Source organism: Panicum virgatum, chromosome 5K, assembly GCF_016808335.1.
Source record: "Panicum virgatum strain AP13 chromosome 5K, P.virgatum_v5, whole genome shotgun sequence".
Classification (NCBI taxonomy): domain Eukaryota; kingdom Viridiplantae; phylum Streptophyta; class Magnoliopsida; order Poales; family Poaceae; genus Panicum; species Panicum virgatum.
This window is the reverse complement of record NC_053140.1, coordinates 46,991,524-47,019,393: the sequence shown is the minus strand read 5'-3', so window position 1 is coordinate 47,019,393 and position 27,870 is coordinate 46,991,524. Positions and strand designations below refer to the sequence as shown.

General features: G+C 46.5%; 2 protein-coding genes, 1 long non-coding RNA gene, 3 other non-coding genes and 1 pseudogene across 13 annotated transcripts; all 7 read right to left on the bottom strand.

The window, feature by feature from the left end:
- Nucleotides 1-385: 385 nt before the first annotated feature.
- LOC120707891 (CASP-like protein 3A1) lies at nt 386-8,567 on the bottom strand. 7 transcript variants are annotated; one of them, XR_005689164.1, is made up of 5 exons: nt 6,924-7,005; nt 5,885-6,209; nt 5,661-5,796; nt 575-909; nt 401-539 (listed from the first exon to the last, which is right to left on the bottom strand). XR_005689164.1 is itself a non-coding variant. In XM_039992945.1 (4 exons), exons 2-4 carry the CDS (start codon nt 6,148-6,150, stop codon nt 685-687), a joined length of 627 nt encoding a protein of 208 aa, XP_039848879.1. In that variant the 5' UTR covers nt 6,151-6,209; nt 7,151-7,285; the 3' UTR covers nt 386-684. The 7 variants fall into 7 exon arrangements, 4 of the variants coding, with proteins under 4 accessions (XP_039848879.1, XP_039848878.1, XP_039848877.1 ...); XM_039992945.1 differs by lacking the exon at nt 6,924-7,005 and adding an exon at nt 7,151-7,285 and having other exon boundaries at nt 386-909; XM_039992944.1 differs by having other exon boundaries at nt 386-909; nt 6,929-7,008.
- A 2,177-nt stretch (nt 8,568-10,744) lies between these two features.
- On the bottom strand, nt 10,745-11,518 carry LOC120710723 (annotated as a pseudogene).
- Nucleotides 11,519-12,422: 904 nt separating this feature from the next.
- Nucleotides 12,423-14,475, bottom strand: LOC120707890. 2 transcript variants are annotated; one of them, XR_005689161.1, is made up of 2 exons: nt 14,057-14,475; nt 12,423-13,087 (listed from the first exon to the last, which is right to left on the bottom strand). It is a non-coding gene; the product is annotated as an uncharacterized LOC120707890 (long non-coding RNA). The 2 variants fall into 2 exon arrangements; XR_005689160.1 differs by having other exon boundaries at nt 12,423-12,907.
- TRNAK-CUU lies at nt 12,528-12,600 on the bottom strand. Its single transcript has one exon. It is a non-coding gene; the product is annotated as a tRNA-Lys (tRNA).
- On the bottom strand, nt 12,721-12,793 carry TRNAN-GUU. Its single transcript has one exon. It is a non-coding gene; the product is annotated as a tRNA-Asn (tRNA).
- Nucleotides 14,476-17,852: 3,377 nt separating the features above from the next.
- On the bottom strand, nt 17,853-17,925 carry TRNAK-CUU. The gene has a single exon. It is a non-coding gene; the product is annotated as a tRNA-Lys (tRNA).
- Nucleotides 17,926-18,079: 154 nt separating this feature from the next.
- On the bottom strand, nt 18,080-26,549 carry LOC120707889 (ABC transporter G family member 38-like). The gene is made up of 21 exons (XM_039992941.1): nt 25,882-26,549; nt 25,628-25,787; nt 25,466-25,542; nt 25,305-25,352; nt 24,716-24,806; nt 24,315-24,616; nt 23,475-23,756; nt 23,031-23,347; nt 22,780-22,940; nt 22,381-22,490; nt 22,152-22,302; nt 21,856-21,999; nt 21,598-21,755; nt 20,766-21,098; nt 20,259-20,549; nt 20,082-20,165; nt 19,767-19,900; nt 19,217-19,444; nt 18,942-19,113; nt 18,519-18,773; nt 18,080-18,420 (listed from the first exon to the last, which is right to left on the bottom strand). The coding sequence occupies exons 1-21, from the start codon at nt 26,518-26,520 to the stop codon at nt 18,151-18,153; spliced, it is 4,407 nt and encodes a 1,468-aa protein (XP_039848875.1). The 5' UTR covers nt 26,521-26,549; the 3' UTR covers nt 18,080-18,150.
- Nucleotides 26,550-27,870: the final 1,321 nt, after the last annotated feature.

Genomic DNA, 27,870 nt, shown 5'->3' with positions numbered 1-27,870 from the left:
TTTCACTATTCACCTATCACATCAAATTTTTTACCTCAAGTATGAAACATGAAATATAGGTAAATAAAAAAATTAATTGTATAGTTTTGATGTACATGACGAGACGAATCTTTTGAGTCTAGTTAGATCATGGTAGGACAATAATTACCACAAACAAACGAAAATACTATAGTGTACTATAGTGTCCGATGTGATCTTTCTTGTCGCTATTTACGGATCTAAACACAGCCGAGGTCGCCGGCGGTGTCGCATTTCCTCCGCGACTGGGTTTGTGCGTGTCGCGCGATGGGACAGTGGAGTGTTCCGAGGGGAGTCGACGGAATCTTCAGACAGCAACACCGCGAATCAACATCACGATCATTCTAATCTGTAGAAACAAGCAGCATGGAGTAGGAGTATATATATTACATCGCCTAAAACATCTTTTTGAGTTCAGTCGATAAATATCTTACAGCCTTACAGGTACACGTACATCCCTCAAGTCAGTCTACCTGGTAACCGGATGACATGGATCGATGAGCATCAACTGACTGCACTGCCTGCTCAAAAAAAAAAAAAAAACTGACTGCACTGCACATCACCATCCAGGTGAGCATGGAGATCTAGAACATTTTGGGTTCAGTTGATTCCTAACGTACAGGCACAGGCACTGAACTCTGGAATTTCTACGTAGAACCAGTACCATCACTCGTCTCGCGGACCTGACAACCAGATAACATCGATTACGGCAGACGTCGCGAGGAAGGCGCAGCTGAGGAAGGCGCAAGCGATGGAGGCCGCCGAGAAGTCGCAGAAACGTGGCAGCGGCTTGCAGAAGTTGGGCAGCGCCGTGTGCCGGATGCCGGTGCGGTTCAGATTGGACACCGCTGCCGCCGCTGACCCGGCGCTCATCATCGCAAGCGAAAACACCTGTCATGTTTGGCAACAGATAGCGGTTATTCTTGTATTCCATAGAAACGCTGAGCATTCATGGAGCTCCAAGTGTTCAGGCTGTATCTGCTGAGCTAAAGAAAGTTATCATTCTGTAATGATTCAACTAACGAGGTTAGATTATGCTACTAGCTTGGAAGATAAGTTAACCTGGGGTGATTGGTCAAAAAGTTGGGATAAGAACGCTGTGGACCCAAACAGTGGCGGAGCTCGCCAGGAATTTTAGCTGGGGCAGAACTCATTTTTGGTCCCTTGCTGCCTGGTCCCGTTGCCGCCCAGCAGAGCATCCACGCCGCCGCCCCTTTGCTCTTCCGCCTTCCCCTCCATAAATCAGACCGGCGGCGTGGCGAGCGCATAGCGCGGGGCAGCAGATGGAGGGAGGGCATGCAGGGGAGGGGCGAGGCCGCGAGGGGCCGGGCGGCGGCGGCTAGGGTTCCGCTCCCGCCGGCTGGCCGTCGGGGCGTCGGGCGGAGCAGACAGCAGATGGAGGGAGGGGGTGCAGGGGAGGCGGCGTCGGCAGCTGCAACGAGAGGCGCGGCATGGCGTGGCGTTGGCCGTTCGGGGCTGGGGCTCCAGTGCAGGCGCCGTGTCTAGCGGAGGCGGCGGGTGGCGGTGCGGCGGAGGCGCGGATGAGGCGCGGATGCGAGCGGCCAAGCGAGAGGAGGCGAGGAGCCGAGTATGGGTTTGGGGTCTGGGGATATTGGGCCGACTCATGTGGACTTGTTGGGCCTATTTTCCTCTCTCCCTGTTTGTCCAATCGCTCACCGTCTCACGAAGACGATGGACGCCGCGCCGCCGCTCCATTGCTCGCCGGAAGGGAGGAAGACAGAAGGGTTCTATTGGTGCTACTCCGACGGTAGGTGGGGCAGCTGCCCCACCGTGCCGTATGGGGAGCTCCGCCTCTGGACCCAAACAAAAGCTAAGGACAAACATAATAAGCAAAACTTAAGTCAAGTCAATACGGATGATGATCACTCTTAAGTTTCCTATGTTGATTACTGTCAAATATCGAGGACCACTTTAATGTGATTTTGATGGTCTAGCAATTATATGCCCATGCCCGATAAGACACATCTCTCTGTTCACAAAGCGCTGTCCAGAAATACGCAGCATGCTACTAAGGCCTTCTTCTAACTGGACACGCTCACATGGAAGCATATTTTCGTGCCGTATTCTCCATGCTGGAAAGCTTCACCTCAGGAATCTTATAAGATGTTCTTCAGCTCAATACTATGGAAAGTATTGAAGTATAAAAAAAACACAGCAATACAATCTGGCTACATTTCTTTGTGTAAGACAGTGTCAGTAACTCAGCATGTCACAAAAATCATTGAAGTGCTCACAAGGGGAAAAAAGGGTTAAGTTATCTTACTATTACTAATTGGAGGCTCCTTTTGAAGCCTTCAGATGAAGCCACTTAGGATCCTAGGCGGACAGTCTAAATAATTAGAGAAATCCTACAAATTCTCACAAAAATCAGAAACATCCAGCCATCAATTGGGTAACTCCAATCATAATAGTCATTGGATCTGTTATTTTTCTAATAAATTACTCACCTTTGCCATTAAAGTAATCCCTAAACATGTATCTAAATTACCCACCTCTGCCATTATAAAAAAGTAATCTAAAGTAACCCCCTAATCTTCATGTAAATTACCCACTTATGCCATTATAAAATAATATCAAATAACCCCTTAAATTTTTATACATATTATCCAATGATAACATAATAAAAAATTAAAATAAACCCAAAATATGAAATTATACTATTATAATAAAATCTTAACGCGCATTAATACAAAATTTTAAATTACTATTTCTATCATTATTAATATATTTATGAGTAAATTGAACTTTTTCCTTATTTATATAAAATACTAATCATAATGTGTGTGTCACCATATATTCATGTATAAGAGAAGAGATAAGAATACCAATTTACATGCTATTCACATAGCTCAAACAAAGTGTTCAATTGAATACATATCAAACACATATGGATGTGTGATGCAAAGTGAGAAAAAAATGTTAGTAACTAAACCTATCACATTTATTACAATTACATAATGATAAATATGTATCTTTATAATACTACTAACGGAGATGTACGTGCCACATGCATGTATTTAATTTTTCTTCCATCAAGCAATGATGTTATTTATTTTTCTTCCAAAAATAATGCACGTCTTTCTTTTCCTTCCAAAAACAATGATGTCAATTATTATCCTTCCAAAATAAATAATGACGCGAATTATGGGTGAATGCATGTGGAAAGGAAAGTAAAAGTATGTGCTAAAGAAAAGTAATACGCGGGTATAAGAGGTGGGCATAGGAAATTGCTGGTGTAAAAAGTATTAAGATTTTGGTAAAGTCCATTTTTGACCATCCAACTCTTGCCTCGGTCTAGTTTTAGCCATTGAACTCTAAAACCGGGTATCTTCGGCCACTCAACTATGAAAACCGTTCATTTTTTAACATCGGGCTGTTTTGGGGGCCGGTTTCGCTGACATGGACGCCACATGGTAGTGGGGCCCACTTGTCAGCACTATCTCCCTCCCCTCTCTATTTTCTCCTCTGCTCCCTCCCGCCGGCGCTCCGCACCCTCCCCTGCTCGCTCCCACCGGCTAGCCGCGGGGCCACGCCGCCCCCTCCCCTGCTCCCTCCTGCCGACGCTGGCAGCGCCGCCCCCTCCCCTGCTTCCGCCTGCCGACGCTGGCTGCGCCGCCCCCTCCCTGCTTCCTCCACGCACGACATGGCGTGCGGCGGCCATGGAGCTTGGGCTCACCGGCGACGGCGAGGGCGGCGGCTGGGTGGCTAAGGGCGCTAGCTAGGGAGCTTCAGCAAGGCTGGGCGCATCATGTGCGCCCCGTCGGCGTCCAGGCACACGGTCTGCAGGTGGCCGGCAACGAGCTCGGCGGCTCATCCATGGCGGCCGCGGTGGGTGGATGGCCGGTGGGTGGCGGCTCAGCGTATGGCCGGCCGGGATGAGTCAGGGACGAGGTCGGGGAGGCCACGAGGAAGCTCCACGCGCGAGTAATTGGAAGAGGGCGAGGTGGTTTAGGCGAATTTGGCCGGAGGGCGGCGGGGTGCGATTGTGGCGGCGGCGGCGCTCGCATGCATGTGCTCGACGGGGTGAGGCGACGAGGCTTGCTCCCCCACCTCCGAGTGCGGGCCGGAGCAGGGCGCTGCCACGGGCAGCAGGCGGCGGCCGACAGCAGGCGCGTCGCGGTCTCGCTCCGGCTTCGGCCGACAGCAGGCGGCGGCCGACAGCAGGCGGCGTCGGCAGGCGGAAGCAGGGGAGGGGGCGACGCTGCCAGCGTTGGCAAGAGGGAGCAGGGGAGGGGGCGGCGTGGCCCCGCGGCTAGCCGGTGGGAGCGAGCAGGGGAGGGTGCGGAGCGCCGGCGGGAGGGAGCAGAGGAGAAAAGAGAGAGGAGAGGGAGATGGTGCTGACAAGTGGGCCCCACTGCCACGTGGCGTCCACGTCAGCAAAACCGGCCCCCAAAACAGCCCGATGGTAAAAAATGAACGGTTTTCATAGTTGAGTGGCCGAAGATACCCGGTTTTAGAGTTCTATGGCTAAAACCAGACCGATGCAAGAGTTGGATGGTCAAAAATGGACTTTACCCTTAAGATTTTGGTGGGAAACATTGACGAAACCTTTTGGACTAACAAGTGGAGCCTCCGTGAGGGTACGGCGAGCCCAATCTTGGTGAGAAAGGGTTCCAATTGTTTCAACTTTTTGTAGATAGATATTATAATATTTAATTGGTTAAAAAAGAGCGTGAAATAAATAATTATTAGATATCTCTAACTAGCCCGTGCGGAAGCACGGGTTGATAGACTAGTGCACCTAAAAGCAGGTGTTTTATGATGTTGGCAATATTTGCAGATATGCAAAACCAAGTGCATAGGACGCCTGAGACTTGTGCTATTTGCCCTCGGGCTCAAGTGTCAAACACTAGTCTTATGCATGAATAATGATTATGCGTAGTGTATTCCTAGGGGCGTAGCCAGGAATTCATTTTTTCCATTATTATGGGGGGCCAACAGTACTAATTTATTTGATAATTTGATCGAATTTAAATTTTTTAGTGTAAAATTTCATATCATGGGGGGTGGGGGGCAGGCCCCTGCCGCCCTCCCCCGGGTACACCCCTGTGTATTCCTACGCACATGAGGATAATTTCCAATGATCCACTTGGCTAAAAGAAGTGAATAGAATTCTGTACAGCAGATCACAATCACATGCACGAGGACCAGAGTTTCTAATGATACGCTCGATGAAAAGACACAGGGGTTGTAAGGCCTTGCAGGATGCAGTCATATCCTTGTCGCACTGAGAAATGGGTCATCGGATCGCACAATCACCATATGGAGCACCTTATCGTGAAATTTCCTAACAAGAATAATATGAGTGGAGACTAGTTTTCTATGTAGCCAACATATGGTTACACAAAGCTGGCAGCAAGTATAACTTGAGCAAATAATTGCTCGTGACACTTGTTATCCTAACATCGGAAGTTGAACTAACTCAACCAACGGTACCTACACTGGTGCTGGCTGCTAACCCATCCATAAAATATTTATAGAAAGCTCTACACTGATGCAGCCAACAAGATGAAAAGTAGTATAAATATAAGCAGAACACAATAGAAGAATCACAACGCTAAAACAAAGAAAACTAAATTGACACTGCAAAATCACATCAAAATGACCAAAAACCAGCATACCTGATCACCAGCAAACAGCAGCCATGTTTGGCGCCGGGAAGGAACCATGGGGACCTTCTTCACGACCTTGTGCGCAATCAAGAAGAGATGAAGCAACGAGTAGGCGGCCGTAGTTGCAGACATCCCAACCAAGAATCTGAAGACACGAACATCAACATCCAAGCAAATCAGCATTTTCTGAGCATAACCACACATTTCAAACTAGAATGGTTCAAAAAACTTACTGTAGGGAATAAGAAAAGGACCAATTGGCATATAGCGGGATCTCAATGCCGAATATGGTGAGAATGCCCTGCTGCTTGGAGGAGACCATTAGCGACACCGAGAGCAGTGCCATCACCAAGACTGCAGCTCGGGTTGCCACCATAATCATGCTCAGCCGTGGCCATCTTGGCACCGGAAGTGCTGGCTCCACCACATTCTTGCTCCCCGCCGGTGGCATCTGGATGCCAACCACCGAGACACTTCGGCCATTACCTATGGAACCCATCAGTGCTGCTCCTGGTTGTGGTTTGGTGTTTCTGGTTTTGTCTAGGCTACTTTAGCTTGCTGTGGCAACAGAAAGAGAAGTTGGAATCTGAATAAGTTAAAGATGTATGGCTGAGGACCCATCCTAGACGCATATGTGATGCACCCGTGACTCCTTTCTGCACTTGCTTTTTGACAGTATTGGGAGACTAGACTATGCAGACAAAAACAGCACAGCTTTCGAGTACTATCTAGCAAAGGATTTATCAGATTGCTGCAGTAACCGCCAAGTGTCATGTGGATGAACGCACAAAGAAGACTACTTACTACATACTGTATTAGGAGAATCTTAATTAAAATTAAAAGCAATCACGTAGAAATCCCGTGTACGCTTACTACTTAGCACTACTCACTAGTAGTAGCGTATTTTCATCCTCCACTAAATCTCTGGGATGCTGTGCCCCCCCAATACCGACTTCAAGACTACTATGAAACGGCTCAACAAGCACATACATTGTTCAAGATGGATCTGTTTTTAAAATTTTGCGTATCTCCTTGGGTCGTGCTCAAGTACTAGAGTTTGATGGGAACTTATCCCGAGTTGGATAAAATAGCGGATGCTAACCTAACTCCGAGCATATAAGTACTAGTGATATGAAAGTGCAACAATAGCATAGCATGGACAACGAACATCTATCACACTAGAAGACATATGCTGTAGATTCAACTACTTTATATTCAACTGCCTCTTGATCTAATATTAAACATTCAGAGAATTGAATTGATGGATCTTACCATACCGCAAGATTATGCCATCAAATTCCACTTATTTAGACCATGAAAGTTTTTGTGTACCGTCCCATCCCATCCATATCTGTAGTTGGCACCATGGCAACAATATACATGGATATATACGATTAGAAGGCAAACAAGATGAATTTGCTTCTTTCTCAAACAGATAACCATTTATAATGTATTGCAAAAGAATACAGAGAAAAAGAATAACAGAGCAGAGAGTAAACCTTCAATTCTGATCACTTCGTGAACTACAGGCTGCAGCCAGGAGACTTCATGACTTTCCTCTCTGACATAATCTTCCTCACCCTCTCGACCTCACCCCACATACCAGCAGCAGCATAAATATTGGACAACACCACATAAACCCCGTCATTCCATGGTTCAGCCTCCACTAGCCTTTCTGCTGCCCACTCCCCAACACTCACATTCCCTTGCTTCTCGGCTGCACCAAGCAATGTTCCCCATATCACCACATTTGGCTCCATTGGCATCCTCTGCTCCACCAAAGCACGCGCCTCATCCACACGGCCAACTCTACCAAGCATATCAACCACACACCCGTAGTGTTCGACTGTTGGCACTACCTTGACCTCCCCATCTTCCATTTGCTTCAGCAAGCCCAGCCCTCTATCCACCAGCCCTCCATGAGCGCAAGCAGAAAGGACTGCCAACATCGTCACCCTATTTGGTGGTACTGCTTCTCTCAGCATATCATCAAACATGTCCAATGCGCCTTGCACCTCACCATGCGTTGCAAGCCCAGTAATCATGGTTGTCCATGAGGACACATCCCTGACAGTCATTCTATCAAACACCCTTCTTGCGAGGTCCGTGCGACCACACTTAGCATACATATCAACCAACGTGTTGGACAGCGTCACATCGAGCCGGCCGGAGCGCTGGCATTGTAAGATGCACTTGTGCAGCTGCCCCACCAAGCCAATATCGCCAAGCGCACAGCACGTGGACGCAACGCTCACCATGGTCAGATCATCCGGTACCATGCCGCCCCTCCGCAGCTCGTGAAACAACGCCAGCGCCTCCTTGTACCTACCTTCCTGCGAGATGCCGCTTATGATGGCGTTCCACGACCCGAGTTCCCGGTGCGGGTTTTCGTCGAACATCCTGCGGGCGGCGCCCAGGTCGCCAGCCTTCGCGTAGCCGCTGATGAGCGCGCTCTCGGTGAAGGGGTGGCGCGCGAGGCCGCGCATGACGGCGGCGGCGTGAAGCTGCAGGCGCAGGCTGGACCCGGGGCGCTCGGCCTGGGCCGCGGCCTTGAGGGCTAGCGGGAACGTGTAGCGGTCGGGCGCGGCGCCGTGGGCCATCATGCACGCGGCGGCGCGGAGCGCGGCGCGGGGCGAGCCGAGGCGGAGGTAGGCGCGGGTGAGGGCGTTCCAGTGGAATGGCAGCAGGAGGAGGCCGCGGCGCAGGAGATGTGCATGGATCCGCGGAGGGAGGCGCGCGTCGGCGCAGGACTCGAGCCGGGCCGCGGCGAGGTCGGCGAGGTGGTGAGGCGGGAGGGGATCGCGATGCGCGGTGCCGCGCGGGCGGGAGGATACGTGGCCGTGAGCGGCGGGCATACCGCGTGCCGGCGAGGTGAGATGGGATGGCAGAACCATCGGGACATTTGAATTCTGGCGGAAGGGTCTCTGACTCTACGTTTTGTTGCCTTGACCTGATGCTCGCTCGTGCTACTCTCAGGCCTTTTGCTGCGCCCTCGGTAAGGATTATGGTCCCATTAAACTATTATTTGTGATTTTAGTAATTATATGACAATACAATTAATAGGATTAATAAGTTTGTAAAATGAATCTTTATAGGTCCTAAAAATGTAGTAAAAAGGATTAGCAAAACAAAACATAAAGAAAGAACTCAAAAAAATACTGAATTGGACGAGTTATGCAAAAATCAGTAGTACCTGTTCTTCCTATGACCCTGCACCGGTCTATCCGACAAGCATCGGTCTAACCGACGTCCAAAACTTGTTCAAATGAGATGGATTTCAGCAGAATTTTGTAGAGAATTTCACAAGGTTTCCAAAAAATATAAGATTATCCAAATCGGAGTCCGGAGTAAAAAATTATGACCAAAATACGAAGGACCTTGAAGCTGATTTTTGTAAGTACCGGTTAAACCGATGCTACTAAAAAAGTATCGGTGCAACACACCGTACTATTGTCTAAAGAGCATATTTTTTGCTCCAGAAAGTTTCTTTAGCACCGGATAAACCGATGCTATCACCGGATAAACCGATGATACTGTTTTTCAACTACAGAACTTGTCAGAAAGAGCCAACGGCTAGTTTAAAGTATTAGTGACTGGTTAAACCGATGACTAGGCACCGGTTAAACCGATGACTAGGCAGACGCTTACGCAGAAATGCCCCCAACAGCTACAAACGGCTACTTCGAGCTTATGGGCTATATATATGGCTTCCCCCGGCCATTTAAAGTTTTGCTGGAGTTCCTAAAAGCCTCATACACTTCCAAGAACACCTCCAAGTCATCCAAGTGCAAATAGATCAAATCTTTAGACTTAGCACAAGCTTTGTGAGTGTTAGTGTTAGAATTAGCTCTTTAGAGAGTGTGAGAGCAAGGTGTTGTGCCTTGTGGCTGGTTCTAGAGTGAACCAACAAGTATTTCGGTGCGCCGGCCCCTTGGAGCATTTGGTGGCTCGCCGGCACGTCATCGACCCTCCGCTTTGTGTGGAGCGGCGACGACAACCTTGTACGGGGGATGTGGAGACCTCCTCTTCTTTGTGGGCAAGCTTATTAGTGGAAAGCGGAATCAAGGTGGTCGTGATTGTGTTTACGGAAGAGACTCGATTGCCATAAGCAACACTCTTCGTGAGTGCTTCAACGACGTAGATGTAGGGACGTCTTTGTGACAATCCAAACCACGAGATAAATTTTCGTGTCGAGAATTTGCTTCCTCTCATCCCTCCTTTAAGCTTCCGTATTTCATATTGCAATCTTTGTACCTTTACTATCTTAGTGTAGTTCTTTGTTAGGATTGGCTATAGGTTGCAAATTTTTTTTGGATGAGGGTTTGACACTCTACGAACCATAGTTGCACATCTAGTTAGTATGATCTAATTTATGTTTTGTGCAAAAGTAGTTGGAGCCATGGGTTAAGGTTTTTAGAGAATCTAATTCACCCTTTTCCCTCTTAGGTTAGAGCACCCGACCACTTTCACCCTCCCTTGAATGTTGATCCGGTTGCTCAGATTGAAGTTTGCATAGTTTTCAAACTTCAATCTTGACCATTGAATCAACATCCAAGGAGCATGGAGAAGGAATAATTTTACAATTAACCGCCCGTCTTGAATTAGGTAATCACACTTTTGCAAATCTCTCCTTTCACTCCCGTTGCGCCCTCCTTTGGATGTTGATCCGGTGGTCCAGATTGAAGTCTGCATAGTTTCCACAGATAGGTTGGTTTGCACCTGATATGTTCCCCAGGTACAAACTAACCTATTTGTGAAAACTATGCAAACCTCAATCTTGACCACTGGATCAACATTTAAGGGGCATGGAAAGGAGGTAATTTTACAATTAACCGTCCATCTTGAATTAGGTGATTATACTTTTGTAAATTCTTCCTCCCACTCCTCCTACGCCCTCCCTTGAATGTTGATTCGATGGTCCAGATTAAAGTTTGTATAGTTTCTATAAATAGATTGGTTTTGCGTCTGATATGTTCACTTTGCAGGGTAAGGGCTTGTTGACCGTAGAAAAACATGGCGAGAATTTCATGGGAAGTTCAATCCCGTCAAGAGAATTTAGAAAGAGATGTCATGCTATAAAGTGACGTAGATTGTGTGGAACTGTCCTTAACACGGTAAAAGAAGTCATTATTTCTCATTACTATGTGCCAAGGTGGTAGACTGGTTTGGTTCCGGTCTCCATGTCAAACAAAACCTGCAAAGAATGGCAACTCCAACACAAAACTCTGTGAAAACAGAACACCACACAGAGGGACACAGAGCCAATCCGAACTACTACACGCCGTCGCCCTTGATCTCCACGTTGATCTCCTCCTCGAGCCGGCGGGCGACGCCACGCGCGAGCTCCTCCAGGAACCCCACCAACCCCTCCCGCGTCCACCCTTCCACGGGGTCGGCCTCGAACGACCACGCGATGGCGCACCCGGCCGGGTCGTCCTCCACCCGCAGGGTGGCGCGGTACCTGCCGAACCCCTTGTTGCTCTCCACCACCTCGTAGCTGTACCGCCGCCCCGCGTGGTCCATCTCCAGGAGCCGCTCCTTGGACCACCCCGCCGCGGCGCCGCCGCCGGCCTCCCCCGGCGCCGCGACCATGTTCACGGGGCCCTCGCAGTAGCGCACAAGCCCCTCCTCCCCCTCCACGCGCCGGCACGCCCGCACCGTGGGGACCCACCGGTCCAGGGAGAATAAGTCCCCCAGCAGCGCCCGCGCCGCGCCGGGCGCCGGCCCCGACGCCACGGCGCCACCGCGCCGCGCCACGCGGCCGCCGGCGCCCCGTCGTCCATTGGATACGGATGCGGCCCGTGCGGCGAGTGGCGGCGCGACGGCTGGGAGATGAGAGGTGGAGTGAGCTCGAGCACGACCAGTTCTTTTAGGAGGCCCCGTTTGGATGCCTAGCACAAAACGTGCTATGAAAAGAATCTTCAATACATGAGCCATTAAATGAAATTTATTTGTAAAAATTTTTCACGGATATATATAATTTTTCGCGACGAATCTAATGATAGTAATTAATTCATAATTGGCTACAGTAATACAACAGTAGCTATTCTTTAATCGTGCAGTCAAATGCCTCATTAGATTCGTCTCGCAAAGTAGCAGAGGAGTTGTGGAGTTAGTTTTGTAAAATATTTTTATTTAGGACTTTTAATTATTGGTTAAAATGAGTTACAGTATTTTATGCTACCCAACCAAACGGGGCCTGAGGTAGAGTGCGTGGCGATGGTTGGTAAGAAATTTAGTTTACTGACTGCTGGCGCCGGCCAAGAGAGAACGGCCGGGCGTCGCTGAGGTGTCCAATGGCAGAGCTGGCAGCGTCGTGCATGCTGTCGAGAAAGCATGGTCCTTTTCCGTGCCGTCTTGATCTCCTTTTCTCGCAGGGGATGATGAACTGAACAGGAACACCACTAGAGTTTGGAACGTTCAAGCTTTGCTTGCTTTTATGATGTGGCGTGAGGTGTAAAATGTCGTATCGTTTGGATGTATAGAGCACATGCCTACTAGCATTGGTTCTTTTTCTACCAAATCCAGTGTGCATAGAAACATAGCTTGAAGGGAGGAAAAAGAAAAAAACACGCTCATTGAAAAGCGCATGTACCCATCTGTGCCAAATAAATCAATCCCTGGATTTGGGAGACCCCCAGTGCTGAAGTTCATTCATATCCACACAACACGGTAAGAAATACGCTCTGCCTGCAAGTTTCAAGAGAGGCACAAACCATCACCACTGCTTTTCCATGGACAAAGCAGTAAAATGAGAAGGGGACTGTCTTAGGCATTTGGGGTTGATACTGTCATTCCTCTTTTCTTCTTCTGTAAAAGAAAAATGGACAGTCCTCTAAAAGGAAAATGGAAAGTACAAAAAAACAAAAGGAAAAACGCCCACCGTGGGGCTCGAACCCACGACCACAAGGTTAAGAGCCTTGCGCTCTACCGACTGAGCTAGACGGGCTGCTGATAGCGACTGCTTGATGTACTTTCAAGAGCATGTAGACAGTGCTCGTGTCTTCTGCAAAAGAAAATGTACAGTCCTCTAGAAAGGACAATGTAAAGTACAAAACAAAAGAAAAATCGCCCACCGTGGGGCTCAAACCCACGACCACAAGGTTAACAGCCTTGCGCTCTACCGACTGAGCTAGACGGGCTGCTGATAGTGCGCTTCCTACACTTCCAAGAAGATGCAGACAGTGCTCGTGTCTTCTCCCGGGTTCTGCTGAGTATCTGCGACTCTGCGTTATCGCTGTCCCTTGCTTCGACATCTGATAAATAAGGGTGTTTAGTTGATGAAAAATTTTGGTTCAAGAATCACATTTAAGATTTGACTAGATGTTGGGAAGATTTTTCGGACACTAATTAAAAAACTAATTTTAGAACTCACCTGGAAACCGCGAGACGAATTTTTTGAGACCTTTAACCCCATCATTAGCACATATGGATTACTGTAGCAATTATGATTAATCATACACTAATTAGGCTTAAAAAATTCGTCTCGTCGTGTACATACAAACTGTGCAATTAGTTTTGTTGTTCAACTATATTTAGTGCTCCATACATGTGTCCAAAAGGAAGGCACAAATTTCGAGGTGAAATTTATTTGGTACTAAACGGCCCCATACAATGCCTGTGGTGATAGGTGCCTCATGCATAGTAACTATCCTCACTGCACACTTGTCTACTTTATGCCTCTGCTAAAATTTCTACTTCCTTATGCAGTAGCCATGTATAAACGAGCCGGGTCATAGCCGAAGTAGTCCTTAAAAAGGGCTAGTCCGGCTGCTGTGTGTTTGAGTTCTGTCGAATTCCCAGCTAATGTTACTATGAACACTATTCCTTGATAATGTGTTGAGTTCAGTTGAATTGCCTGACCTGCGATGCGACTTGCGAGGATATATCTGAGTACATGCCTGGTGCACGCTCTCTGTAAAATTCAATTCAACTGCGAGTAGAAATTTGAGTTTCATGAGATGAGACGACCTCCTCTCCAGGAAATCAGGCAAACCTTTCCGCCTTTCCCCTCCGGGCACCAGAACCTCTCGAAGAAGTGAAAGTGAGGAACTAGAGCACGTACTCCTCTGGTCCCTGCCTGTACACGGCCTGCCCCTCGGATGCCAAGGCGTTGGCCTAGCCCAGGTGGACGATCTGCTGCTGGATGCACTTGAGGATCCGGAAGGTTGCGGAGATAAACGCGGCCGGGGGGTGAACGGACCCCACCGTTTTTCATTAAGAGGAAGCAACGGAAGGTTGCGGAGATGTCGAGGCCCGTGGAGATCTCGTCTACGAGCAACACCTTGGTCGGGCCGATCCGACCAGCATCTCCCCTGAAACCAAACCCCGGAGGAGCGAATGCGATCGGAAGCACGGCAAATCGAAGCGCGGGGAAGAGGGGAGCGATCGAAGCGCGCGCGAACCTGGGGCGAGGCGCAGGCACTTCTTCTGGCCGCCAGAGATGCCGCGCAGCGGCTCAGCTCGTTGCCGACGATGACGTCCGCGCACGCGCACATGCCCAGCCCGAGGATCCGCACTCGCGAGTGCCGGCATCTCCGACCGAGGGCGTCGCAGTTTTCGCAAGGGAGTCGGAGAACACAATGAGACGCAGGCACACCCCCACCCCCGTCTGCCGTCTTCTCCGTGACGAACGACCGACGACTGCAACTGCAGGTAACTGCTCTCCCATGGCCGAAATCCAAGAGAGGTGGTTACCTTGTTGGGCTGGGCTTTACGGGCCGACGAAGGGCTTCGCGGAAATTTGGTTCATTCCGCAACATAAATTACGTTTTCGATATGGAAAAAGTATTTTCCGCCTCCCTAAACTTTGGACCGAATTCGTTTTTCCTCTCTAGACAACAAAACCGGTTATTTAGACTCCTCGAACTTCAGAAACCATTCGGACCTCCTTTGAGCGGTTTCAGGGTGACGTGGCAGCGGTTTTTTTTTTATATATATATTTATTTTAACTGAATTTTTGAAAAATCATATTAAATTATAAAAAAAATCATAAAATAGAAAATTCAATTTTGTTGGACTCCATATGAGTATATCTATGCAGTGAACATATTATATAGTATACTTTAGTATAAATTTTTTGCCGTAATTTTATATATATACTTTTCTGTAATTAATTTATAGATACGGTTTCCGTTGCCTAATTATGGTAAAAATTTTATGGTGGATTAATTATTATATGATGGAGTTGTAGTAAAAATTTTATGATTATAGAATCATGTATGACTGAGATATAGATTTATCTATAGATTCGTCTAAATTTATCTAAGTTTATATAGATAAATCTATATCTCAGTCATACATGATCCCATAATTATAACATTTTTACTACAGCTCCACCATATAATAATTAGTCCACCATAAAAAATTTATCATAATTAGACAACGGAAAATGTATCTATAAATTAATTACAGAAAAATATATATATAAAACTACAGCAAAAAATTTATACTAAAGTATACTATATAATATATTCACTGCATAGATCTACTCATGTGGAGTCTAACGAAATTGGATTTTCTATTTTATGATTTTTTTGTGATTTAATATGATTTTTCAAAGATTCAGTCAAAATAAATATAAAAGAAAAAGAGAAAACTGCTGCCACGTCACCCTGAAACCGCTCAAAGGAGGTCACACGAATGGTTTCGGAAGTTTGAGGAGTCTAAATAACCAGTTTTGTGGTCTAGGAAGGAAAAGCGGATTCGGTCCAAAGTTGAGGGAGGCAGAAATGACTTTTTCCTTTCGATATCTACCTTTCCTTTTATTTAATGTTTTTTTTTTTGAAAAAAATGGCAAGAGCGCTGCCAAATCATATAAGAAGGAGAAACAGAGTTTTACAGTTCACTAAGGAGAAATTACATAAAAGAAAAACACTCAAACTCGCAAGAAACATGAAACGAGACTAACATAGGAACTATGTGGCGCTAGGCGCTCTCAGGGCCGCATGTCGCAGACCTACCTCCTCTAAAATGCAGTTGAAAACCAGTGGCGCTGTGTTGTCGGTCAAAACCCACCGGCGAGTAGTGACAGGCAACACGAGGAGCCGGGAGGCTGCCAGGGCGCTGGCTGTCACCGGTCCCTCGGTCAACGGCCCAGATCCTGGCACACGCCGTCGCTTCCGGAGATGCAGGACGTGCCACCTGATCTATACCCGATCAAGAGGGTGCGAACGTGCCTTTGACGATTTGCCTGCAAGCACAGACACGTGTAAACATTAGTCCGAGCCGTGGTCGGCTCCCCAGGACGACTATTGCATCGGCTTTAAAGAGCCGATCGAGTCCCGGTGTCAGATTGGATCTGCATATCCAGATGGTAATGGGTAAAGCAAATAACTGCAAAAACTGCAATTAAATCTAGCTAATCTAATCCACAATGGTAAAAGCTTCACTGCTAGATCGGAACATCCTACACGTAGTTAGGCCTAACGAGTGTAAAAGATAACCGAATCTTGACCAGAAAAGAGGCCTAAGAACAAGCGAAAGCCGATTCCCGTATTAATCCCTATTAAGATCAAGGCAAAGCATCTAATACATCGCCGGATCGTCCAACCCATTTGCAAGGCTTAACTAGCAGATATTATGCCAATTCTTAAGTATAAGAACTAACCATAACAGATTAGATCTACTAGATAAAAAAGGAGCAGAGTGTTATTTCTGCGCGACTAATTCCATGCAACAAGAATTAGTATAAGATTAAAACATGATCGCGCAAAGATGACATGATGTTCGTAGATGATAAGCAACAAAAGCACGATGAATCTACTAAAAATCATGCTACGAAAATCAGGATAACTAGCATTACTCGCCATCAAAAACGCTTCAGTACGAGTAATACCAAGGTAAAAGCAAGAACAACGCTGCCCTGATCGCAAGAAGCGATCAGGGCAGCATGACGCTTACTTGAATAAAACCCTAGAATTAAGGGTGGCGGTGCGCCGAGAGTTGTTGTTTGCAAAACGTGATGACGTTCTTCTCTTGACAAATGTCATAGAGTACATATTTATAGTCCGGAGATTTGGACGACAATCTAAACTAACGTGTCCATATCGGACTCTATCTCTAACTCAAACTGAACTAAATCTAAAGATACATGGCCTACATGGCCCAAACGCTCACGCAAGAGCCGATTCGTAAGCCTCTTTTAATTTCTTCATTAAGCCCAACTCACTCGCGGCCCATTAATTAACCTGTTAATTTATGTCGATAACACGCTGTCACAGATTTGCCTTAAAAAATTCTCCTATTCCTCTCCTTCCAAATATTCCATATCGTGTACATTAACAAAGCTGCAACATGTCGCCACTGATTTGATCTTCAGGAAGCGGCCGCAGAGTAGACATCCACCAAACCTCAATCTCCACCCCCCTCCGGTCTCTTCACTAAATCATTGGACCATATCTGCATCAGAAACCAGACTTCCTGTGCAAAAACACAATAAAGACTGCTGTTTCCGGCTCCTGATCGCACAAAGGACAATTCGGATCACACGGCCATCGCCATTATTTTTATTTAATATATATTTAGACTTGTCACCATTATATGATATTTTTTATTATCTGTGCCATCGCCATACCATGGCAAAACTTGTTCGATTCATACCACTCGAATTGGTTTGGCCTTGGCCATGTCTCTTGTCCGTCCGTCCAACCAACTTAATCTCTCAGCGTCTAGCACAAACATATCACTGTATGAATTCAAAGTTCTAATATAATACTTGCTTTCCTTGCGTTGAGATTCTTTGATGGAACCAACAAGCCCAGGGAAGCCAAATGTTGAGATTCTAGTTGCAACTTGTTGGCATCACCGAGCAACGACCTGCTTGTCGGTTCCCTGCAGGTCCCGCCCAATAAAAAAAATCCTGGCTTACGGGAGCGTTCTTTGCTAAGCATTCAACGATTTTTCGATTAAAAATAAAAACTTGGTCATGTATACATGCCTGGTTAAGCGACAAGGGAGCATCAGATGGTGTAACCAGAAATGATACTCCTCATCTCATGGAGGTTCGTTTTCAAATGGAGAGAAGATAGATCGCGGCTGTCCTTTTGTTGTCTGGAAAGCGTCGAGCTGGATTGCTGGGACAATCCACCATTTTCATAAAGAGATCAAGGAAGGACACGTAAGCAGGAAGAGCACTAAGTTTATAGCAAAAAAAGAAAGGAAAATGCAAGTGCGAACAAACGAAAAAAATAGTAGAAAACACGCCCACCGTGGGGCTCGAACCCACGACCACAAGGTTAAGAGCCTTGCGCTCTACCAACTGAGCTAGACGGGTTTCTGACGTTGCAAACAAACTTTTTTTTATTTATCTTGTGTTGGTAACGTAAACGGTACATAAAAATTCTGTCTTGCACTAGTTCATTGCATCAGTCACGGGTGTTAAGCACGCCAACATATGACTCGGTGCAACCTGTCCCGGAACTTACAAGTAAATGGCAACCTAGATATCCTTTTTATTGAGCACACCCTCAATGTACATGACAAACTGAAGCTTATGCTTCTACCTCTGTTGGAAATTAAATCTCTTTATGCAGTAAACATATATAAAAGCAAAGAGGACAGTAAAGCCAGTCAGAACTCCTGCTACTACACCCATGTAGTCTGGGTCATAGCCGAAGTAGTCCTTGATGAAATCCCTGACTTGCTTATCGGGTTGGCCAGGCACCTTGATAAAATCCTCCACATCACCATACTGAGAAACAATCAGTCCATAAACCGTCCATGCCACCGGGCAAATCCAGTAGTACCATATCCACCATTTTGGGATTTTCTGAACAAGAAAGTATTTGAGTTAATTCACATAGATTCAGTGCATGGTGGCCTTAGAGTCCTTGAAAGTCCTTTTAAGAAAGCAAAGCAGTGACCTACCGTTCTTGGGATGATGAACCCTGAGAAGAGATTAAAGAGAGAGTAGAAGGCAGCGGCAAATATGGAAGCAAGCTGAGGGTTCGGTGTTATGGCGACACTCATCATACCATAGTAAGTGAAATAGAGGAAGGTGAGGAATGAAATGTAGAAGAACCAGAAGAATTTTGCTGGTGTCCACTGGAAAGACATCATTGAGTACACAATAAGACTATATATGACAGTCTCGACGAACACATATGGTATCTCCACAACAACCTGAACAAAGAAAAGAACTGATTAATCTTTCAAATGCTATCAGACTTGAAACATCATTTCAAATTATTTTGTTTCTCCTTTACACCACATTTTAACAATGTATATCATAGTTGGCATCACCTATAATGTGTGTTTTGGTTCCCTTGAATTGCTAGTCATAGAACTGACCTGTGAGAGAGCATAGGGTATAGCTGAGTACATTCCGGCTGCACGCTCTCTGTAAAAGACAGTCCTCTCCACAGCAATAACAGATTGAGCAGTTACACAATTTTCAAAACCAACAAATGCAACAGCAAAATACATTGATCCAATGATGATCAAAAGATCTGTTGAACTCTTTCTGCACCCAATAACACACAGTTAAGGATCCTGTAATACACATTTGCGACAAAATAAATGACATGTAAAGTAAAAGTTGACAACTTAGCATAGTAAGAACATACATCTTACGACCAACCCTCCAGAATATAATCCCCAGCAATAAGGCAGTAAATAATGCAAAGAACATTCTGACAAGGTTGTAGTCAGGGCTTCTCCAGTAAGTCAACCATTGCTTCCAGACGCAACACTTGAACTGATCAAAGGTGCTCCGCGAGTATTGAGTGGGGAAGTAGAGGTCGCTGGAACCAGGAGGTGGCTTGCTCAGCTCTTTAACTAATGCTTTGTTCCGCCTGAAAATAGTCAGCCATAGAAAAAAGAGGACACATAAAACACCTGGATACTCAAAACAACAGGAAGAGGCAGGTCCATTCAAGCATGAGTTGCAGTGTAGTTCAAGGCAGAGTGGCGTATCACCACAAATCTCTAAGGAGCTCATGTCGATGATGCAATGCCGCCAGCACTACTGACGGATGCAGTGGATGCGCTCAAGGTTTTAAGTCACGGGTTTAAGTCCCAATGTTCATAAAATCGATGATATGTGGTTTCTCCTGCACGTTCTTGCTTTTGGCCAGACATATTTTAATCAAGAAGTAAAAGTGGTCCTGAACTTACTGATACACAGTTGATGACTTGTAATGTTCAGCAAAATCAATCTTCAACTGAACCTCTGTAGCAGCTGAGCTTACATCCAACATCCATGTAGCAGGGTTGCACCCCTCTTTGATCTTAGGAACTCCATGAATTGCCTGGTTTGGTACAAGGTCACAAGGATGATCAGACTTCAAAGACAATAACAAAGAAAGAGTTTTGATTAGAGAATGATCAAATGTATCCTTATTATTGCAGAATCTGTTGCAAGGTATCACAAGATGACAGGAAACTCAAACTATGTAATAACTGGAAGTAGTTTCAATATAGATCACACACCTCAAAGTATTCAACAACTTTATGTGAGTCCCTACCCAATGGCCCAGAGAATATGATCTGGCCTCCTCTTTTCATTAAAAGCAGCTGCATGGTGACAAACAAAGATTAAAATACAAGAAATATATATACATATATACATAAGAAGAAGAATGTCTCCACAAGTTGCAATGGCATTACCTCATCGAAAGCTTCAAAAATGTCAATACTTGGTTGGTGGATAGTGCACACAACGGTTCTTCCAGTATTAACAGTGTTCCGAACAGTTCTCATAACAATTGCAGCAGCCCTTGCATCAAGACCTGAAGTTGGCTCGTCCATGAAGATAATTGAGGGGTTTGCCACAAGCTCTACAGCAATCGTTAATCTCTTTCTTTGTTCTGTTGAGAGCCCGTTCAAACCAGGGAGACCCACAATAGCATCCTTGAGACCATTAAGCTCAACCAGTTCCATAACTTCATCCACGAATATCTACACAGATGTCAACACACTTTAATCGACTTAATTCACCTAAAAAATATCAAGAAAATAACCATCAAATACTTCAGCTCTACACCCTTAGTTGTATTTTTTTGGGCCTGGTTTTCCTTATAAACTGGGCCACTTCTCTTCTTCTAACAATACCGCGGCAAAGCAAAAGCTTTCGCCGTCCTTTAAAAAAACACTTTAGTATAACAAGGAATGTACCTTCTTTTCTTCATCCGTGACCTCCTTAGGAAGACGCATGAAAGCAGAAAAGAGTAGGGACTCCCTTATAGTGATCTGTGGAGAGTGGATGTCATTTTGCTCACAGTACCCTGATATTCTTGCAAATGTTGCTTGGTTCTTAGGGTAACCAGAGATATATATTTCTCCTTCAATATATCCACCAGTCTTCCTTCCAGATAAAACATCCATGAGAGTAGTCTTTCCAGATCCACTCACGCCCATAAGGGCAGTAAGAACACCAGGTCGAAAAGCCCCAGATATCCCTGACAACAGCTGAAGCTTATCAGCAGTTACTCCTTGACTCTTCATCTCCTGCCATATACACAGCTTGCGGATGAGATTACAGGTTATGGGATAACCACCACAATGCACAAAAAAATGTGCCCTAACTCCTTACATATCATGTTTAGGAAGATATGCATCAGCATAATTGAGTGTAATGGAATATGCCTATTGCAAGTTCTTGAAAAATAATCAAGAGCTTTTGTAGAAGATATGTTAACTCACATAGTTACATAACAGAGTCTCTAGTCTCTACACACCTAATGTGGATCCATGCGTTAGCTGATAAAACACCACCTATGCAAAATGGTTATTCTTCGAAAAACAAAATCATGAAGATATTCATACTCAGATCAACTTTCCCAGATTAAATGTGGTCTACTTTACTCAACACATATCGTAAAGTGAAGTTACATTTGCAATTGGAGGGAGTATTTAATTATATGGAAATCTATTGGTCATTGATATAATAATGGGCAATACATGGGAATGCAGCTTGGAAAAAGAAATATATGAACAGGCAACATACTGCAGGCATGTCAACGTAGTAATTTATCTCACTGAAGGACATGGAGAGGGGTTCGAAAGGAAGTATCATCCCTCTCCCTGGAGAAATTCTGACAGAAGCATTTCTGTGTGACCTATCAGAAGTACTCTGGCCACGCAATTGTTCAAGCACCTTATCCACTAGAAACAATAAAAGAACATCATTAGAATGGGGATTAAATGTAAAGTAACATACCCTTTTTCCAAACACGAGAGAAGAATGCAAGTTAAACAAGCTTACATGTGATCATTGAGTTTGGGGATAAAGGTTCTGGTGTTGGGAATTTACTTCTCTGTGATATATCTGACATCTCCTTTCCTTCCTGAGTGTTCTCTATATTTGTATCAGTTTCTTCAGGCAAGATTGCCTGTGGTTTTCCAACAGCTAATCCAAGGAGCAGAACAATAGTAAGATGCCAATATCAAAGAAGAAGTTATTACACAACGAAACTATTTGTTTATCATAGACAAGAAAATAAAGGAGTTGCCTAATGCATGCCTTAACATATTCTTTATGTGTAAAGAGTAGATACTTACGATTTATGTACATAAGTGACAGTGTGAATAACACATTGAACAGAATAGTGAACCCTAGAAGTGCACCAGTTGCAATCCAGTACCATTCCTTGTTGGTGAAGATACCTGCATTTTCTAGAACTGCTACTCCCAATCTCCTACCATCAGGTGCCTGTTGATTGATAACAAGAAGATCAAGAAAAATGTTCTTAGGAGAACACAACACTAGTATGATCACGTGTTAACTTACAAATTTGTCCATCCACCTTGGAGAATGCATCTCATTAGCGGCAAGAGCAATGTATCCATATGTTAGAGGTGAACAATAGTAACCCCATATCAACCATTTTGAAATTGCATCTGTAACATGAGCAGCAGTTATGTCAGCTTCAAAAATAAGACTCAGCCAAAAGATTTATCAATAAAGAAACCAAGTCTTTGAGTTTGAGCCATAAATACTTTGTTAACTTTTTTTAGAAAATAAAAAATAATATACTGATTTTAAGACTCCTTATTTACGCTGAGATTCTTATGTAGATAATCAATAATTTCTCGCATCATCTGACCACATCACTAAGTATAAGTAAACAATCAAACAATGTCCAGATATAGCCAGGAACAATGGAAATAGTAAATGATGGATGATTACCTTTTGGTAGGATGAATCCTCCAAGTACAAACATGAAAAGGACTGCAAGTGATCCTGCCGTATTAGTTATGACAACCGTTCTGCACACGCCAGAGACAAGTCTGAAGAGTCCTGCAGCCATCTGCTGGATAAAGAAGATGGCAATCAGATGCTTGAAGAACCTGCAGCAAGATGAATATGTTACTGGTATAGTCAGCGAGTAAATGTAAAGTTTTTAACTATATATAATTTTTGTTGGAGAGAGTGCGCACCGGCTAGCTTCAGGGGCAAAACCGATGGTGTAATATGTTATAACTACCCAAACTATCGATTCGAACAGGGAGGCAGGGACTCTCAGTAGAACATTTGGAAGTGTAAAACTCCATGGTCGATAGAACAAGAAGTCCCTATGTCTGTAAAGAACAGGGAGCCGTGCCAAAATAACAGCTGACTCAGCAAAACCATTGAACATGTTAACTATCATGACATAAACAAGTGCTCCTATGTAGAGTTGTCCATCTTCCTCATTTCTTGTGTGCATATGTGTTCGCAAGAAAACCGTAGATGCTACTAATGCAATCAGGGTTCCCTTCAAAAGAGAAGAATACAATCAGATAAAGAATTATAACCCCATTAAGTACCCTACCATGCCTACACAAACATGTTAAGATTGCATTGAAGGGAGACAAGATAAATACGGCCTGGCTATTAGGTACCTGAACTGTTTTAAAAACATAGATAAACGAGTTTCTCTTCATGAGAAGCCATTCCTTGGACCATGAGGTCTTGAGAAGCTCCAAAGTAGGAACAGACTGCTCAGAGAATACCAAAGCAGATTTGTGTATTTTTCTCTTGTGGAAAGGAACTGAAAGTTGCTTTTTGAGGCTCTTCCCCATATGAAACTTCTTGAACTTAGAAACAAAGTCAGGTACTGACACATAGTGATATGGTTTTTCGTTCTGTATCCAGTACTGCTCTTGATCTTTCTTTGATGTAACCTGTTCAAAAACAACACCCATCAGAACAATATGCTAACTGCTTTGCGCCTACTACACCCTCTAAGGAATATACATGGCATTTTGAATAATTAAACACTCTCCATCTTCAAAATTTTTATATGAATATTTTGGTCAAAAGAATGAAAAAAAACATCATAACATGAAGTTGATGGTACCATTTTCACATGACCAATTCAAATTTTCTTTCCTATTATTGATTATAAGTGGTCAGAATTTGTAGAAGTTTGACAACAAACTTTCTAAAACAGGATATGTTTGTTTAAGAGAGGGAGTGCCATACTGCCATTTATATTGGTTGGCCAAAAAGGTAAAATAGATGTACGAAGAACCATTACAAACTCTAAGAAGTTGTTTTCCTGCTAACAGTGAAGAGTAAAGTAAATGTGTTAAACCTCCTGACGACTATTAGCAAACAACACTAGATGCCAATCTGCATATTAAGAAGCTATACTCCAGATGTTTCATTTATACAGTTTTACTACGTTGGAACATGTCTTTGAGGAATTGAAGTTTTATGCGACGAAGTAAATAACGAACCTCCTGCAAGAAATCAGCGACACCTTTCCTCACCGGGCAGCGGAACCCACACATCTCGAAGAACTCCAGCACGTACTCCCGGGGCCCCTGGTAGACGATCTGACCCTCGGACAGCAGCATGACGTCGTCGAAGAGCTCGAAGACCTCCGGCGCCGGCTGGAGCAGCGACACCAGGACGGTGGCCTCGCCCAGGTGGACGATCTGCTGAATGCACTTGACGATCTGGAAGGTGGTGGAGCTGTCGAGGCCCGTGGAGATCTCGTCCATGAACAGCACCTTGGTCGGGCCGACCAGCATCTCCGCTGAAAACCAGGCACGCGCGGTTGCAGCAGCGGAGGGCAAATGCGATCAGGATTCAGGTCTCAGGAGGAGAGCGAAATTCAGGCGGGTGAGGCGGGTACCTGTGGTGAGGCGCTTCTTCTGGCCGCCGGAGATGCCGCGCATCAGCTCGTTGCCGACGATGACGTCCGCGCACATGTCCAGCCCGAGGATCTGCACCCACCGGCGGCGGCATCACAACCGCGGACGTCGCCGAATGCGTCGAAATTTTTGCGAGGGAAACCAGCAGGAACGCGGAATCGCGGATACGCGATGCGATTCCCCGTCTTCTCGGTGCGGTAAACAAGCAAACGCCTAGCCTACGAGGCGACGACTGCAACTACAACTAACTAGTAACTACCCTTTGCTTTCTTTTGTTTTTTTGAAGCCAAAAACTAGCTCTTGCTATACTTCACCACTTGCTGGGCTTGTTCGGGGCTTTCCGGGCCGAACAAGGGCTGTTTCCGGCCCAAGTATTTGTTTCTGGGCCCAAATACAGTATACGGTTTCTGTGTTTTCCCTATAACTTTTCGTGTTATTTTCTTATTTTCTAAAAAAATCATGATAAGAATTTTTTTCATGACAACTGATGCCGGGCATAAATATTTTTGCAGTTTGATCGATTAAAAATAATAAAGAAATGGCGCTTCAGATTTGCTTTGGGTGATTTACCCTGAGAATGTAGTCCGTCTGCAGAGTGGCTCCGTGAACCGAAGTGGCCTGCAAATCATCATTTTCCAAAAGAAATGAAGAATTATCCGTGCAACGCAAAGTTAAAATGCCCTCCACGTATACTCTGTGCTCATGTGCTGGATCCAAGAATGGATGCACACCTTCATGAACAGGTCAACCTCCGGGTCGGGATAAATCCCCTGCTGCCTCTCCTTCTTCGCCAGCTCCTGGAGCAGCTCTGCCGGCGAGTGAACATTTTTCAGTGCCATGTTGGCAGCATCAGAAGAACCGGTGGCGACGACGTCTGAGGTCTGACGACTCACCGTATCTCTGGCCCACGCCCTGGCACTTCGCGGAGAAGTCGATGACCTCCTTGACGGTCATCTCGCCGTCGTGGACGTCGTTCTGGCTGATGTACGCCGCCGTCTTCTGCGGCACGAACTCGTCCAGCCCGTACCCGTTGTACGTCAGCTCCCCGCTCACCTGCACCCAGGCGCCGCGCCGCCGCGCAATCAGGAGGAGAGCAAGCCATAGCCAGAGACCGATCCTCACTGCATGCACTCTGTTTTTTCCGCACCTTGAGGCTGGGGTCCAGTTTGCCGGCGAGCGCCAGCAGCAGCGTCGTCTTGCCGGACGCCGGCGGGCCGAGCAGGAGCGTCATCCTGGACGGCCGCACGACGCCGGAGACGTCCTTGAGGATGCGGAGCGGCCTCCGCTTGCCGCCGAGGTTGACCCCGAGCCGGCCCAGCAGCGATTCGGCGGCGTCCAGCGCCGCGTTGGCCAGCGTCGGCAGCGCGCGCGTCCCGACGTGGCACTCGGCCTCCACGCTCAGGCCCCGGAACCGCACCTCGGCCGTGGGGATCTGGATCCCCGCGCGGTCGATGCGGGCGCGGAGCTTCCGGAGGAAGCGCTCGTTGTCCTCCTCGGCGACGCGGAGGACGCGGTCCAGGAACGCCTGGCGCTGCGCGAGCCCCATGGCGCGCACGTCCACCTCCTCGTGCCCGCGCCCGCCGGCCGCCGCCGCCGCCTCCGCCGCGCGCACGAGGCCCGTGCGCAGGCGCTCGAAGGACGGGAGGCGCTCCATGGCGGCCCACCGCAGCGCCTCCTCGTCGTCCACCTCGTCGGCGCCGCTGCGCCGCCGCGACGACGCGCCCGAGAAGTAGGGCGTCGCGTCCGGGCTCGCCATGCCGTGCAGGCTTCGGCTCAGCATCTCCATGCTGGCGCGCGCCGCACCACCGCGCAGTAGTCTGCCACGTTCCAGCAGCTTGGAGGTGATTAGGTACGGAGGCCATTTATTTATACGAGTGCGATTACGCGACGAGGCTCGCGCTTACAAGATGCCGGCTTCGATGCCGACGGGCCACTTGTTAGGTTTAGGAGACTCAGTTGCTCAGAAGCAACTGCTGGCGTCTAGCTAGCTCATCTGACGCCCCAATGCTAGCTCCTCTGGCCATGGCGCTCTCACGCGAACAAGAGAGCTTTGGCCCGAAGCCATGACAGTTCAGCCAATCACCAAGGAGAGATCGGACCAGGTAAATGTAGCACCTGATGAAGCTGAACTGCTTTTAACAATGTTCAGGACTGACTGACTGCTATACACCAATCGCCAATTAGCCGCCAACAAGGAGATGAGGTAAACGTAGACACAAACACTGCATAGGAGCTTCCCTCAGAATCAATGGCGCATCCATGTCGGCAGAGCATGCCATTTTGTTTTTCCTGTCACGCTCACGCACACAACACCGTCGCAGCGCAGCAGAATAAGCATCGGATTGTACGTCAACGCCTCTCCGGCTCTCTCGTCTCTGCCGGCTTGGACTTCATAAAATACGGGAAGATACGCAGTCAGGGCCGTTTTTTTCAGGACAACTTTTGGTGACGAGAAGGAGAGCTTCAAAGTTGTGGTTGTGCCGGTGGCAGTGGTGTGATCCTTCGGAGGGGGGACCCGACGCGGGGCAAGCCAAATGCCCATCCTGAGGCATCACGCGCCGAATCTTCCGAGCTTGTCGTTGGTAATTTAAAAAAAAAGAGGGGGGGGGGGGGGGCAGGCGATAGTGCAGGCTCGTTGGAGCATTTGTCTCTGACGGATTCAATGGCTCCGATAAATTAATTGCTTGGTTATCTATACGTGCCCCGATAACTAGCAGCTAATTAAGCGACAAATGGGCATCGGGTGGAGAAACCCTGGAACGATATTCCCCGCCTGATGGGGATTGGAGGCGAAGTGGTGGTTGTGAGCTGCAGTTTGCATCCTTGTACTTGGATACCGATGGCGAGTAGTTAACGACAGACACAAGGGTGGATTTGGAAAGGGGGAAAGGTCCAGTGAAGCTGCGGCGATCAATACAAAATGATGCGGGGCTGGAGTGCTGATGCTGAAGCCATGGCGGTTGAACAGTGACGTCGCAAAATTCTTCTACCCTAGCAGAAGGGAAAACGGCAAAAAGCGATGTTCCAGCGTCTTTATTGGCATAATTTGAGTAATAAAAGTAAGGAAATCGTTTCATTTCAGCAAGCGGAAAAGCACGGTTGCCAGTTTGCACGGCTAAATAGCAAAAAGTAATAC

What these genes read in the sequence shown, in the direction of transcription:
- LOC120707889 (XM_039992941.1), bottom strand. Translation starts at nt 26,520, where the DNA reads ATGGAGATGCTGAGCCGAAGCCTGCACGGCATGGCGAGCCCGGACGCG. An exon ending in TCACGGATGAAGAAAAGAAG is followed by an intron (nt 20,550 to 20,765) that starts GTACATTCCTTG and finishes ACATCTGTGTAG; the next exon opens with ATATTCGTGGATGAAGTTAT. An exon ending in AAGTTGTTGAATACTTTGAG is followed by an intron (nt 19,901 to 20,081) that starts GTGTGTGATCTA and finishes GTACCAAACCAG; the next exon opens with GCAATTCATGGAGTTCCTAA.
- LOC120707891 (XM_039992942.1), bottom strand. Translation starts at nt 8,545, where the DNA reads ATGGTTCTGCCATCCCATCTCACCTCGCCGGCACGCGGTATGCCCGCC.